This window comes from Branchiostoma floridae, chromosome 2 (assembly GCF_000003815.2).
Source record: "Branchiostoma floridae strain S238N-H82 chromosome 2, Bfl_VNyyK, whole genome shotgun sequence".
Taxonomy (NCBI): domain Eukaryota; kingdom Metazoa; phylum Chordata; class Leptocardii; order Amphioxiformes; family Branchiostomatidae; genus Branchiostoma; species Branchiostoma floridae.
In genome coordinates this window covers 11772202-11787289 of record NC_049980.1, presented here as the reverse complement: position 1 = coordinate 11787289, position 15088 = coordinate 11772202, and the positions used below count along the sequence as shown (strand labels likewise).

Genomic DNA, 15088 nt, shown 5'->3' with positions numbered 1-15088 from the left:
CTTCAGTTTTATTATTTTCAAAATCAGAACAAATATGTATTTGTTAAAAAATTTACCCTTTCTACAGTCCACTCGTCCAAATGGTAAGGCATTCGCGAAGCTCTGGCCTTCGATCTCGTCCCCAGGTCATCCAGTGACGACGCTGGGAACTTGCTTCCAACATGGCGACGGCCGGGTGTTTGCAGCGCGTGTTGGACGAAAGCGAGCTTTCTGCTCTTCCCCAGGCCGTTGTTGAGAAGCTCGAGGGACACTTGAAGAATTATGACGTTAGTATGGATAGCATGCAGGCCGACTGTGAGCAGATCAAGGCTAGTTTGGGTGAGTTTGGCCCCACTTTCGCATGCGCCCCCCTCCCCACCACTTTGTTGCTCCCGCGCGCGCAAAAGTTGGACTGACGTAAAACGTTTGCCAATATTCTGGCTTATGTACTGATTAGAAGACTACAAAGTCAAACATGGTTATCTCGAGTAGTTACTTATGTATCTTAACGAGCCAAATACATTAAAACTTTCTCATAGTTTTTGAGATGTAGAGGAAAGGACGACCATCACGCTACCCACGAAAAAAATTACTACATGTAGTAGTTTTTTTTAATCAAAATAGATCTTTCACTTTCACTTTTTATACGTCAACAGAAATTGATTAGATATATACTCTGCTTAAACGAATATGTCATTTCCTCTTGTCAAAGTAACATGGGCTACATGTACTTGCTTATGTTATGAATGAAAATTCACTACATCATATCGTTAAATAATACACAAAATCAAGTATCATATTTTCAGCATCAGTGATTAACACCTATTTACATAGCATCTATGGCATCTTGGCCAGGATACCCCGTAATGGGTTTTGGCCAGTATTGATATAGATAGATAGATCTTATACTATAGTCTGCTTAAATTTGCTCTCCAGAGGAGAAAACCCAGCTCCTTGAGACGGAGGTGTCCACATGTCTGGATGTGCAGCAGCAGCTACATGATCTAGGTGTGTATTCTAGTCTCTCATTCACATACAGGGCTTTTGTCAGTCAATCTCAAGAAAAGTCGTCATCTTTCAATTCACTATGTACTACACAATATGCATTACCATTACCATTACCAATATACGCTGACAAAATCCGACCTCTTCACCCCCCCCCTCCATATTTTTTTTTTTGGAACGGCCCATTGAATCAGGTCATGCTTGACTAAAGACCTGTTAATGGGATGTTCCACAAGATTGTTTAGAATATTGTTTTAAAATCCAAGAATCAACAGATGAAATGTGATGTGGACTGAGTCTGAGGTGTGAAGACTAATATCTTCTGCCCCATCTCCCTTCCATACAGAGGAGAAGCATGGTGAAGTGGAGAGACAACTCAAAGAATTCAAAGAGTCTGCTGGTGAAAATGAAGCCAAACAAGTAAGGGTTCAAATCTTTCTGTCTGCAGACTTATAACTGAAGAAAATTCCTAGCCAACTTTGTATCACATACATGATATACATGCACAATTTTTTAAAGCATATCAAGTGCTTAGGCCTAGGAAAAGATTTTGTTTCCTGTCTCCCTACAGTAGTACCTACCCTAGAAAACCTGCTGACCCTAGACTTTTTTGGGTGGGCAGTGAAGTCACATAGTTAGAATTTTTATTGAAGTAAAATACTGCTTGTCCTACTAGTATTCAAGGAGGTTAAAAAGTCCCATTTAAATTAAAAGGATAAATGTATCTATTATGCACAAAGCTAAAGTTTGACAAGTGTCCTTGTGCATTTCAGTTTGCTTTGTTGAACTCTATTGTAATGTGAATCACTAGAGTTTGGGCCAAATCGCAATAAAAAAAGATAATCCCTACCTACGAATTTTTTCAGGACTGACACAGGAAACACAACATTTTTTCCCAGGCCTTATGTGATTGGATTGACCCAGTTAGTTTGTGATTTGAAGACCTTGTAAAGTTTTCATTTTGGCCCTTTGCTGTTGGTATCCACAGAACCAGCTTGAGCGCACCATCAGGTCTCTGGAGGAGGAGAAACAGGACATGCACCGGATGGTGGAGAAAAAGGCATCAGAAATTGACAGACTGAATGGTAAAATGTTTTGACAGTTTCACTCTACTTGACAACATACAGTATGTGTTATAGTGGATGTAAGGGTTGGCCGTGGATTTCAGTTCAGTTGTACATGTATGTTTGGTTCCTGCAATGGTTTTGTGTGCCTCAGAAGAATCGTTTTGAACTGTATCAGTATAGCCTGTATAACTGCCCTTTCGTGTAACATATTGCAAGTTGCATGACAGTTATCTAGTTATACATATCTTACACACACCAAGAAAGTTGTTTGGCCCAAATTCCCCCTACTTGGTAGCAATGAGTTCCACACTAAGTTCAATAAAAAACAAACATTTCAATCAGGGGTTGATGATACTGGCTCAGCAAGCCATGACTACTTTTCCTATTTTTATACTGTTTAAGGTAGATAGTGTTTTCCTGTGCACATATGTATGTGATTGAACCATGTAACGTTACACAATAGACTGTAGCTGAAATTTAACCAGGTTGTGCTTTCTGCTGATATGAGCGTAGATACATGAATATGTGTATTGAAAAGAACATCCTCCTTCTAAAAACCCCAGATGAGTGGAAGTCCATGTCTGAGCAGCTAGCGGAGGCTAACTCCACCAGGCTGGAGGCCAAGGTCAAACTGGACCAGATTGAGAGCCAGGAGCTCACCATCAAGGTCAGTGGAATGAAGCTAGCAGTGAATTGGCATTGCTTTTTTCAGTGATAAACTGAAACATTGAAGTAGAGACAGATGGCTGTATTCCTAAATACATGATATACCCTCTTGCTTCTGTGCATTTATGGACAATTCAAATGTTGCAAATACCATATCTAAGTTTGACATGTTGATGATGACAATGCATACCATGTATTATCATTTTAAGTCCAGCCACTATTCAAACCAAAAGACAGTGATATTGGTTTTCTGTACTTGAAAAATTTGGATGTGAAAACCTTGCATGTGAAAAGTTTGTGAATAGGTTAATTTAAATAAATTCACATGCTAGAAATTTACATGTGAAAACCTTGCATGTGAAAAATTTGTGAATAGGTTAATTAACATAAATTCACATGCTAAAAATTTGCATGTGAAAAGTTTTGAACAGGTTAATTTGCACAAAAACACTTCCAGGCATTTTGCACATGAAGCCCAAACATTTCAAAATCATTTTAAATTTGTCTAAGACACATGGAAATGTTAGTAGTACTAGCTTTGGTATAAAGATGTAAAATGTAACAACTTGAATTTTGAAATTCCATGGGAATCAGCTGATTTGCATACCTTATATCCAGGTTTTTCACATGCAAGTTATTAACGTACACATTTCCATGCTTAAACCCCTCCTTCCTACACAGCTTGGTTCAATATTTTCCATGTCTGAATTTCAGTACAAGGAGAAGCGTCTAGAGCAGGAGAAAGAACTGTTAACCAACCAGAACCAGTGGCTGAATGCTGAACTGGAGAAGAAAACACAGGAACTTTTGAACCTAAGAAAAGAGAAGGTATGGTTTTGATGTCTTACTCTTACCTTGAATAAATCACTGACTGTCACATCGTGTTATTAGTATAAGCTATAGATGTATATATGAAAAGCCATGTCATGAAAATTTTATGGATGACATCCTCTGCAGACTCCAAATCTTAGCTTCCTTTTTAGCTTGCTAGGATTGGCAGTGCTTTGGTTTGGAAGGGGTGTGGGGGGGGGGGGGGGCAGTCATTTGGGATTTTCAACATAACAGGGGCAGCTTCTGTTGCTGGGAAGTTTGTATTTATCAGCAAATGCTGGTAGGTCCAGCCTGGAGACAGAATTCTGAGCCTCAGCCATCATTGTTCCATATTACCTTATCGATATGTCGCCCTAGAAGGCCCTGTTTTATGCGCACATAATCATGACTGTGTCTGTCCCAGTCCACAGAGATCCTGAACCTGAAGACCCAGCTGGACAGTAAGACTGAGGAGGCCAGCCACCTGCTGGGTACTGTGGAGGGGCTGAAGAGCACCACCACTGAGCAGGCCAGCAGGATCGAGACTCTCATACAGAAACTCAAGGATGTAAGATGTACTCCATGTATCTGTATCTGTATCTGTATCTATATAGCCGGTATAACCGCCCTTCGGCGTAACACACCAGCTTTGAATGTACTGTAAATTCATTCTCATGGGAACCTAAATTTGCTCTAAGAGGGGAAAGGATGTTTTCATGTTGCTTAAAGTTACCAGGTGGAACAATCCTGTAGAAATTGTACAAAACAAAACTTTGTGGTATCATGTTTTAAGACGCCATTGGGAAAATGCCAAAAATATAGTACTGCAAGTGTTTCAAAGTTGTCAGTAATTCAAGGGTTTCTCAGGTAATTTGATTGTTGTAAATGCTGTCTTTGGTAGAAACTAATGCGTCTATTTTGTAATGTAATGTAATGTAAGCTATTTTTGTCAGATGGTGACACATGTTTAAGACAGTATTTTAAAATTCATTATGTATTTTATTAACATTTCCTGTTTGTTTTCCCAGTCACATGATGCCCAGTCCATTGCTGATGAACAGTTCAGAAATGAGCTCCACTCCCAGAAGAAGCTGGCCTCACTCTACCAGGTGACATCTTCATCACAGTAATCATAAAGATAATCACTGTTTCAATCATCTAAAAAGTGATTGTGTATTCTAGTGAACACTCTTGGTACAAACATTGCATGTCACAAATGTAGTTTGCACATGCATGAAATATTTTACTGGTAGATGCAACTGGAGTCTCTGTAGGATGTTTTCAGGAAAAAACCTTTAGATCTAAGAGGGTGTTAACAGACAGATAACAGAAATCTATCTTGCTCCTGTATCTCACAGTGTGCTTCAGAGGAGGCAGAAACCAAGGCTGCTGAACTGACCACAGCTGTACAGGAACTACAGAAGCTCCTTAAACAGGCAACCTCAAGTGAGTACTTTGTCCCTCAAAAGAAGCTTTGAACTTTCTTCAAATGCACTAAATTGATCAATTTGACATACATTTGCAATTTGTTATGAGGACAGTCATGTATCAAACTTATACTTCGGTTAATATCTTTAGACTTTTATGTTATTTACTGTATTTCTTAAAGGCTTTCAAGCAAGCTTGAAGTCTATGTTTTCTATGCTTTTTGGGAGCATTGTTTACATTCGTATGTGATACTATGTCATGTCTTTTCTCTGCAGCACAAGAAGAACTGGAAGAAAAACTTGCCAAGACTGAAGATGAGCTCAGAAAAAGGGTAACAGAATCAGGTGGGTGTTGAATTAGTTCCATATGATTTCTATGGTTTTTTTAAATGATAACAGATAGAGACAAGTTACCATTTTTAATGTCTTGTTCTTCACTTTCAGATGAGAAAATCAGCAGTTTGGAGGAAGAGTTGAAGAATGCTAATGACCTACTGATGGTAGCTAGAAAAAGAGGTAGGTACAAAAATGTCAACTGTTTAGTCCTTCTTTTCTCTAGATGGTGATTGCCAAGTGACAGTCAAGTGATCGAAATTGGGATATGATGCATGATGTTAAAGTATGTATTAAATGAGAAAAATAAAAGATTAATTCTTTGTTATTGAAGTTTGTTAAGGGACCTGTCAAATCATTGGTTGCTCTGCAGTCACAGCCTGTAATGGAAAGGGAATGATAACACTTAACAACTTTCAGCAGTCATCATCTTATGTACATGGTTAACAGTTCCTATAATATTCCCTGTCCCTCCTAAACTTTTATTTAGATTCCATGCTGTTTTGCTAGTCATTAACACTGTCTGTTCCAGGTGCTGTGTCCATGTCCGACTCAGAGGTGGGAACCACATTCCCTGTTGCAGCTGCCACCAGCAGTATGCTGACTTCTGGGATGACTCTCACAGAGGTAACAACCTCCTGTCCTTCTCTGGTGATGTGTTTACATGTGATGTTCACTTGTGTTTACTTGCCTCTTAAATTTGATGATTTGCTTTAAAAAGTCTGTATTCAAAACTGCTTGAGAACACCGCACCGGACCATTGAAATCTGGTCTATGAGGACAAGTGACAGGATTTTTAATGCTTGTGTCAACAGGAAAAATTATTTGATGGACCTTATGTAGAGGTGGTCACTTTGTACAGGTTTGACTGTTCTTGTAGTTCAGACATCATCTTAAAACTCTTATTTGTTAGCTACATGCAGCACAGTTTCATATGGTGATATTTTACATGTAATTTTGTACCAGCTTGAAGCATTAGGTATTACAAGTAATACAAAACTGTTTGATCCTGTGTTGTTTTCAGATCTACAATGAGTATGTGAAGGCCACTGATCAACTAGAGCTGGAGAAGATGGAGTCTGCTCGACTGAAGGGGTACTTGGACCAGATACTGGAGGTAAGAAGCTTAAGGCATCTATATGATAGTACATTTGTCACTGGACAAGTATATTGTATTAACATATGAAAGGACACATCATACAGTAGATACTGTCAGGGCTCTGATTTAGAAATGTGACCCAACAAAACGTTATGTCAGTTATGTTCTAGCTTGTTTGATGAAAAGCATGCATGTATCAATCCTTTGACTAAAATCCCAATATAACTAAGCTGAGGATGGTGGAGACTGTGGCTAAGAATGATTCTATTTGTGAATGTACTCACCAAGGGCATAGTATGAAAAGAGGTGAAGAAAAATTAGAAATTGCCTGGTCATCTTTGACATCTCATGCCTTTTGGTATGTTCTGCAGGAGATAGAACAGAAGGCCCCAGTGCTGCAGAGGCAGCGGGAGGACTACGAGAGGTCACTACAGACCATCAACAAACTGTCCCAGAAACTGGACACCACTGCACTGGTATGGATCAAACAATCATGAAATATCTGCTACCACACAACTACACGAATATAGGTGTATCTATTGATGAGCAACAAAATCAGTCAAAACTTAAGTGTACATGTAAGTCGATTCAGGTACAGTACTGGTACCTTGATATTTCCTTGATGCCATTATTGCAAAGCTCGAAACTGCTACACAGCCCTAGTCAGTAGCATTGAGTTTGCAATAAGTATTACAGGTACCTACAATTTACATGAAGTCAAAATGACTGCTAAGTTTTCATGGTTTGACAAGTCATTTACCATTTGTCTCAGGAATGTGAGCAGTTGAGAGCAGAGGTTGACGACAGCCGACGCCGAACGTCCCACCTCACGCGGGAGAACGAGCGACTGTCGACGCGCTCGGTGGACCTGAGCCAACAGGTGCGCATCCTTCTGAAGGAGGTGGAGGAGGCGCGGGGCGGGCACGTGGCCTCCGGGGAGCCTGAAGTCTCCTCCTCCGCAGATGTGGCCACTTCATCACAGGTCATCTCACAGAAGTTGGTCACCTTCAGGTGGGACGCTGGAAATTCATTGAATATAATTTTGCAGAAAAAGGGCAAAAGAGGTTTTACAGTATGTTACAGTTTTCAGACTTTATATCTGTGCACAAAATAAAACACCAACAAACTTTCGATCAGTCCTGTGATCCTTCTCAAGTTGAAATGACCCAACACCTAAGTCACACATCCCCACAGACCCTTTGCTGACGTCGCACTTCCGTTCAAGAATGTGTGACTTAGGTGTTGGGTCATTTCAACTTGAGAAGGATCAGAGGACTGATTGAAAGCTTGTTGGTAAGCGCTTTATTTTGTGCACGGATATAAAGTCTTAAAATTGTAACATAATGTTGACTACCCTCACAGATGAACTTACATTCAAGGTTTTACAGTGTTGGGATTGAAACAGTTCTGTTCATGATTTCACAGTAAGAGTTAACTGTGAAAATACAACCACAGCAATATTTACAGTGTGTGTACTGCATACCTCATACAATGTACATGTACCTCAAAGACTGCTTTACTTGTAGATTATATTTGTATTGAGTCTTGCTTCTTTTGTGGCCGACCTCAAACCAATTTGAATGTGTGCTCCCCCTACAGGGGGATTGAGGAACTGCAGGAGCGCAATGAGCAGCTGCTGACCCTGATGCGAGAGATGAGCGCTGAACACGAGAGGGCGGAGAAGGAAACAACAGACAGCAGGTCAGAGACTTCTAGTATACTGGCTTATAGTGTAGGTTATGTAAAGGTAGCTCAATAGCATTGTTTGAGTCTGTAGGTACAGTGGAGGGTTGATCCACCCTTTCATGGTATTGGAAGGCAGAGCCCATCTCTTTCCTTTCACCACCTTTTAACCTCTCCAACTGAAGTCAAGTACCCATTTTTATACCTGAATTGAGTGAGGAAAGTTGTGATAAGTGCCTTTCCCAAGGATACAATGCTTAGCCAGGAATTATACCCTTGATCTTGTGTTTGGTACCTTTACCACTTGGTCATTTGACGTCAACATATTGGCTGCATATTACCAAGAGCATGTATGTGACATGACAACTGATGTTTTTTCTGTACCAAACTCCAGAATCCAGGAGTTGGAGCGGCAGCTGGAGATGTCCCTACAGGACGTGGAGGCTCTGCGGGAGGCGCGGGACAAACAACAGACCATGGTGGAGTCTCTGGTCCAACAGAGAGACATGTACAGGGTCCTCCTGGCACAGCAGACAGCAGCTCCGGTAAGGCTTCTGTACTTACATGTATAGTTATAGGCTATAACAATGAGTTTTCTTAGCAGTGACACCTGAATAGATTCAGTGACACCTAGTCTCCTAGTATGAGGGAGTTTCAGATGTTAGCCTCAGACAACAAACGCATGTAAAAGAAACCAACAACAACGTAAAATTTAGTATTTCCACAAAACCAACACACTTGTTAAGAAGAGTAGGGGTGACTTGGCTGAAATGGTGAGCTGTAGCGTGGCCAAAGTACACTACAAGTTTCTGGAAAAAGCTGCAATTGGAGATTACTTCAAACAAAAAAGAAAACTTTAAGCGTTTAGCTGTACTGTTTTTTTGTAGTTGAAAATGTTAAGTGTGAGCTGTACATGATTGGGGTATATGTACATGTAACTCCTCCAGCTAATTTGATGAACATACATTTTCATAGGGCAACAATCTCTAACACATTTGATATAATGTTACTGATTGCAGACGCCCATGGCACTGACACCTGGTGTGAAACAGGTGACGTCCACCCCGATGCCAGGTGCAGCCGCGCCCAGGACACCTGGTATCCAGGGGGCGCTCATGGAGGATGAGACAGAGACACAGGCTGCGCTGAAGCAGCTCAAGTCTGAGTACGACACTTACAGGAAGGAGAAGGCAGAGAATGACAGGTACTGTATACAAGGACTTTCTCCTCACACCTTCTTCTTCTTGTTTGTGTACAACTTCACTTAGCTGAACACTCTGACATGGTGGGGGTAAGGGGTACTAATGGTATGGAGGGGTGGTCGCTTAGATTTTTTAATTTGAATATGTGTATGAAAAAAACTCTGTTAGATTTAGAGTTTGCTGTATGTAGTCTAATGGTATCCATATACATATTTTATGTAAATACTTGGTTTTGTTTTAACATTACATGTGTCCATTGAAAGTGACTTGTATATGGAAAATGTATAACTACTAAGACATAGACAAACTGACAGACCAAAAACAATACCTCCTCGTGAATAAGTATTAGGCTCTTTCATTGACTCCTTGACCTGGACTGTCAGTTGTCTCACACAATGTTCATAAGTAACTAATTCTGACAAATCTGAACTTTAGTTCTGTCATTCTGTTACTCTGACCTTTACCTCTTCACTTCCTGTCACTCTGTGATTAAATGTGCCCAGAATTTTCTAAATAACTGTGGAAACACTGACAGACACACTGAAACATTGAAAAGAATAGTTTGCACATATCACATGTCTTTCATGAATAATTTACGTTGATTTTCCATCTGATTGCAGAATTCTTCAGGAGCAGTTAGAGAAGCTGAGGACAGATGTTAGCGACTTCCGCACACAGAATGTCCGGCTGTCCTCTCAGGTACAGTAACAACATTGCTGCTTCAGCTCCAAAATTAGTTATGTTTATCTGCATATGTGTATCTGTTCATGCCTTACATATTCCCACGAATCATATGTGTAGCATTTCTTATAGTATTGTAAAGCTTGAATTGTTTTGAGTTCACTTTATATTCGCCTTTTTTGCAGTCACCTCTTCCGCAAATTCATGACGTGCAAATATGTGTATTCCTACTATACTACAACTCAACTGTAAACTTATAACTATAACAAAATGCCAGAACCTCCTTTCACCCATTGACTCCCTGTGAAAATAACTCAACTAACAATATGCAATGACCTATATCGTTTCATGTATTATGAATTTCAGCTGTTTGTTGTGCATCTATTAGTGAAAATTTTAGCCAAGACATTTGTCTATGTACACCATAATTAGTGTTTTGTGTCCCTATGTTGCAGCTGGAGTTCTCAGGAGAAAGGTTTAAGGTACTGCAGGCTAACATGGAGAGCTACAAGAAGGAGATTGCTTCCCTGACAGAGAGAAACCACAAGTACTCCAACGATGTGGTGAAACAACAGGGCATTATCAACACTCTCACACAGGTTAGTGTATATGTGGTATATTTCTGTACAGTATATGGGCACTTATACCTCTTTGTTTCTTGAATAGTTCAGAGCACTTACAAGGTGAAATAGGAGACTCAATTCTGAGTAAAATGTAAACGATACCAGAAAAAAAAGCCGAAGGAGCTTCTGCTTCACATCAAATAAGGATAGCAGAGAAGAAATAGAAGAATATGCAAAGCACAGTGTCATAGGAGTACCATGTACTGGTACAAAAACATTTTTTTTCTTGTTAGATCACTCCTGAAAAACTGTACCTAGAAAAATCAGTGGACCAGATTGTCCCTCGACGCTGTCACATGGTGATAACTCAGCATGGCATCCTCGCTTCCATGCCCATCTTAAGCTCATTCGTAGTCACTCGAAAGAAGAAGCTCCTCCCCTTTCGGTGACGCATGCGCTCTCGGCTTGCTTGATTTCTTCAGTTGTAATTTTTGCTTCATATCGGATAGTCCTATCTGTAATAGCTCTGTCACAATGAGTGACCGTAGTTCGCGTTCGCGTGATAAACGTAAGTCTCAGCGGTCACACAAAAGTGACAAACATAAGTCGCGTTCTCGGCAAGTTCAGCAAGAGGACAAGAAACGCGAGCGTGTTAAGAAGATAACGCCGCGTGAATTCAGGGCAAGTACTGCCCCGCCGGCGCCACCACGTGGTGCAAAATCCAACATGCCCGCACATGTTCGTGACCCAGCTGCCGTCCCCCCTGTTACAAGCCTGGCGGAGTTTAAGCGCCGTATGGCTGCTCTCCCGGCAGCACAGGGGAGTTCTACGCTCCATGGCAGCGAGTTTTCTCTTAGGGATTCCGAGCGGGAGCTTTCGTCCGGGCATGTTCATGAGCATGAGGAAAATTTTCCAGAAAATATGGCGGAGTTCCGTGCTATGCTAGGGGTCAACACCCTACAAGAAGATCAAAATTCTCTCCGTGCGGCCTTCGGCCTTATGACTGAAGAATTTCGGGGAGTTAAAGAAATTCTTGGCTCCATTGCGACTTCCGTAGGCTCAAAGAGGCCTTCGGTGCCACCCTCAGAGGCGGAGTCGGTTCGTTCGAAACGGGCTCGTACGGGCGACAGCGGCGAGGAGTCGGACTTCTCCTCGGTCAGCGTTGAGTCTTTCGTGCCGCTGCAGCGTGAGCCGCCCGACCCGGATAAAGTGTGGACGGCCCGCCCGTCGGTTGTTAGTTACACCGAGCAGTACTTCGGGTTAGAGAAGCGTGAATTTGCCGATATTAAACACTGGCAGGGTAAATTCCTTCTCCCAACAAATGCACCTAAAAATCTCACGGTGCCGAAGCTCGATAACGCTACGATGAAATTACTGCCGGCGGTTGACCCGATCAGAGGTAAGCATTGTATCAATGCGGACAAGCCGCTTTTCACTTTGCAGGAAAAGTTATTGTATGTACCAGCTCCGATTCTGAATCTATGGCAGATGCTTGGTGATTGTGATGGTAATCTTTCGTCGTCTGACTTGACTGTAATGAAAGATTGTGCAGCGACTGCTATTTGGCTGCTGGGTTCCGCTAATCGTTACCTTGCTGAAATGAGACGTCTGTCTTTAGCCGAGGTTTCTACCGTAGATACAGCCAAGGATTTGTTTGGGATGATTCCCGATGAGCCGTCACACTTGGTTCGTTCGGATTTAGCGTCCAAAGCTAAGGAGTTAGTGGCGGGCAAAAGGGCTTTAGTTGACTCTTTGAAGCCAAAATATGAGCAGAGGCCCCGATGGGGGAGGGGCCAGTCGGGCGCCTCGCGTTACGGCGGCCGGGGCCGCGGCTCCAATTCACGTAAATCCCGCCCCCCTCCCCGCCAGTCCGGCGGTAACAACAAGTTTTACTGGGGTGCGCAGTACTCCCGTTCCTCCGGTCAGGGCGGAGACGGGAGCTTCGGGAAGAAATCTAGCAAGTAGTTGTGTTTCTTTGTGTATGCAAGATTTAGGCCGGTGTCCGTCTGAATCACAACCTGTACCTCGCCCCTTAGTTCGAGCCCTTCCTCATGGGGGCCGTTTGAAGCATTTTTTGCCGGTTTGGCGTACTTTGACTAGCGATTCAGTAATTCTTGACATCATTAAGGGGTACAGGTTGCCATTTAAGCGGACGCCTCCAGTACAGACTAGTATTCCCTGGACTCGAGCTATGTCTCCAGAGGAGGATTTGGCCCTGGATTTAGAAGTTGAAACCTTGTTGCAGAAAGGTGCAGTGAAAGAGGTCCCTTTCAGTTCAGATCTTTTTATTTCTCGGTTGTTCACTGTACCCAAGAAATCAGGGGGCCTTCGGCCCGTCATCAATCTCAGACCTCTGAATAGATGTTTGTTTGTACCCAAGTTCAAGATGGAGCATTTATCCTTAGTTCAAGATTTGGTGCGTCCAGGAGATTTTTTCTGTAAGATTGATCTTACTGATGCTTATTTTTCTGTTGCGATTCATTCTACCCATCAGAGGTTTTTGTCGTTTGCGTGGAAGAATCGTTTTTATTCCTTCGTTTGTATGGCGTTTGGGATTTCCACCGCGCCCAGAATTTTCTCGAAGATTTTGAAGGTCATTACTTCGCATTTGAGACGACGAGGTATTCGGTTAATTTGTTACCTTGATGACATGCTGATTATAGCCAGTGATTATGAACGCTGTAGGCAAGACGCCAAAACAGCAACAGAATTCATTGCCCACGTGGGTTTCGTGACCAATCTGGGTAAGTCTATCTTAGAGCCAACCCAGCGTATTGTTTTCCTTGGTTCAGGTTTAGATTCTGTTACCATGTCTCTCTTTCTACCGAATGATAAGGTGATCGAGCTGAGTCGATTAGCCAATGCTGTGCTCGAGAAAGGTCGACTCACTGCACGGGAGTTAGCTCATGTTATCGGAAAGTTTCAAGCAGCCGCCGTCTCGGTGCTTCTGGCGCCACTACATTTCCGACAACTCCAACTCCTCCTTATCTCAACACTTCGGCGGACAGGGAGAGTTTGGGACGCGTTAGTTCATCTGCCACAAGACGCGCAGCAAGATTTAGTCTGGTGGAGAGACAGTCTGCCGCAAAACTACGACCGTCCGATTCACTGTCCCGTAGGGGACATCGTGATCGAAAGCGATGCCTCGCAACTTGGCTGGGGAGCCTTCTCCGACGGTATAAGCACAGGTGGTCGTTGGTCGGTCAGGGAAAGGGCTCGTCACATCAATCAGTTAGAAATGATGGCAGCAACTTTCGCGGTTCAGTCTTTCTGCAAGGACAAAGTCAATTCTGCGGTTCGCATCAAGTCCGACAATTCGACGGTAGTCGCGTATATCAATCGTCGGGGCGGCACGAAGTCGTCAGTCCTAGCAGACCTTGCTCTCAACCTTTGGAGTTTCTGCGTGGAGAGAGGCCTCCTGTTGTCGGCCGTCCATGTGGCTGGCCTGGACAACGTGAGAGCAGATTTCAAGTCGAGGAACTTCAACCGTCTCACCGAATGGTCTGTGTCACCAAGTGTGTACGAGATCATTCTGCAGATATGTCCCGCCCTCCGGAATCCGAGGGCAGTGGACCTTTTCGCATCCCGTCTCAACAGGAAGCTCCGCCTGTATGTGTCCTGGGAGCCGGACCCAGAGGCGGTGGGAACGGATGCGTTCACCCTGGATTGGAACCAGTGGGAGGCTCTGTATGCATTCCCCCCGTTCATCCTTGTCGGCAGGGTGTTGACGAAAATTCGCCAAGACAAAGTGCAGAGAGTACATCTCCTGGCACCTATATGGGAGACAGCGGCCTGGTATCCCATGCTCCTCCACATGTTAGTCCAAGAGCCAGTCAGGCTGCCAACGAGTCGGTTTCTACTCACGCAACCGGTGGACGGGACACCTCACCCGCTAGGAGAGTCGCTACGTCTAGCCGTGTGGACTGTCTCAGGACTCGATACCGAGAGTCTGAAATTTCGGATGGAGTTACCAGAGTGCTCCTGGCATCCTGGAGACCGAGAACCAGTGGGTTATACTCGTCCTCCTGGCGGAGATGGTCTCGCTGGTGTGGTGGAAAAAGTCTTGATCCCATTTCGGCGCCACTGAACAAGGTACTCGACTTTCTGTATCGCCTTTTTGATAAGGGTCTACAGTACCGCACGATCAATGTTTATCGTTCTGCCATCTCTTCGACACACTTGAATGTAGAAGGTAGGCCTATAGGTGCTCACCCTTTAGTTTCTCGTTTCATGAAGGGTGTGTTCGAGTTGCGTCCACCCGTACCAAAACATGTGTTTATTTGGGATGTTTCAGTTGTCCTGAAATTCCTACGTAAGTGGGCACCGGCAAAATGTTTGAGTTTAAAGCAGTTGACTCTCAAGGTGGCCATGTTAGTAGCCTTGGTGTCTGCAGGAAGAAGCCAATCCTTAGCTTTGTTAGACACTAGTCATATGAGTTCCTCTAAGGACGGTTTGTCATTTGAAGTGTACAAACTGACAAAGACTTCTAGACCAGACAAACCCTCTCATTCTATGTTTGTGGCTAAGTTTGAGCAGAAGGAAGTGTGTCCGTGGTTATTGAAAGCGACTAGCA

General features: G+C 43.1%; 1 protein-coding gene across 1 annotated transcript in view; it reads left to right on the top strand.

Annotated features, from left to right (window-relative positions):
- Positions 1-92: 92 nt before the first annotated feature.
- Positions 93-15088, top strand: part of LOC118405224 (nucleoprotein TPR-like) — a gene marked incomplete in the record, with an annotated part of 42728 nt that continues 27732 nt past the window's right edge. Inside the window, 20 exon segments of the mRNA XM_035804615.1 lie at positions 93-318; positions 916-987; positions 1331-1404; positions 1973-2069; positions 2615-2718; positions 3432-3545; positions 3952-4095; positions 4556-4636; positions 4886-4973; positions 5231-5299; positions 5399-5470; positions 5820-5914; positions 6312-6404; positions 6758-6862; positions 7159-7397; positions 7986-8087; positions 8464-8614; positions 9089-9273; positions 9892-9970; positions 10408-10551. Of these exon segments, the coding sequence (XP_035660508.1) occupies positions 162-318; positions 916-987; positions 1331-1404; positions 1973-2069; positions 2615-2718; positions 3432-3545; positions 3952-4095; positions 4556-4636; positions 4886-4973; positions 5231-5299; positions 5399-5470; positions 5820-5914; positions 6312-6404; positions 6758-6862; positions 7159-7397; positions 7986-8087; positions 8464-8614; positions 9089-9273; positions 9892-9970; positions 10408-10551 (2265 nt within the window).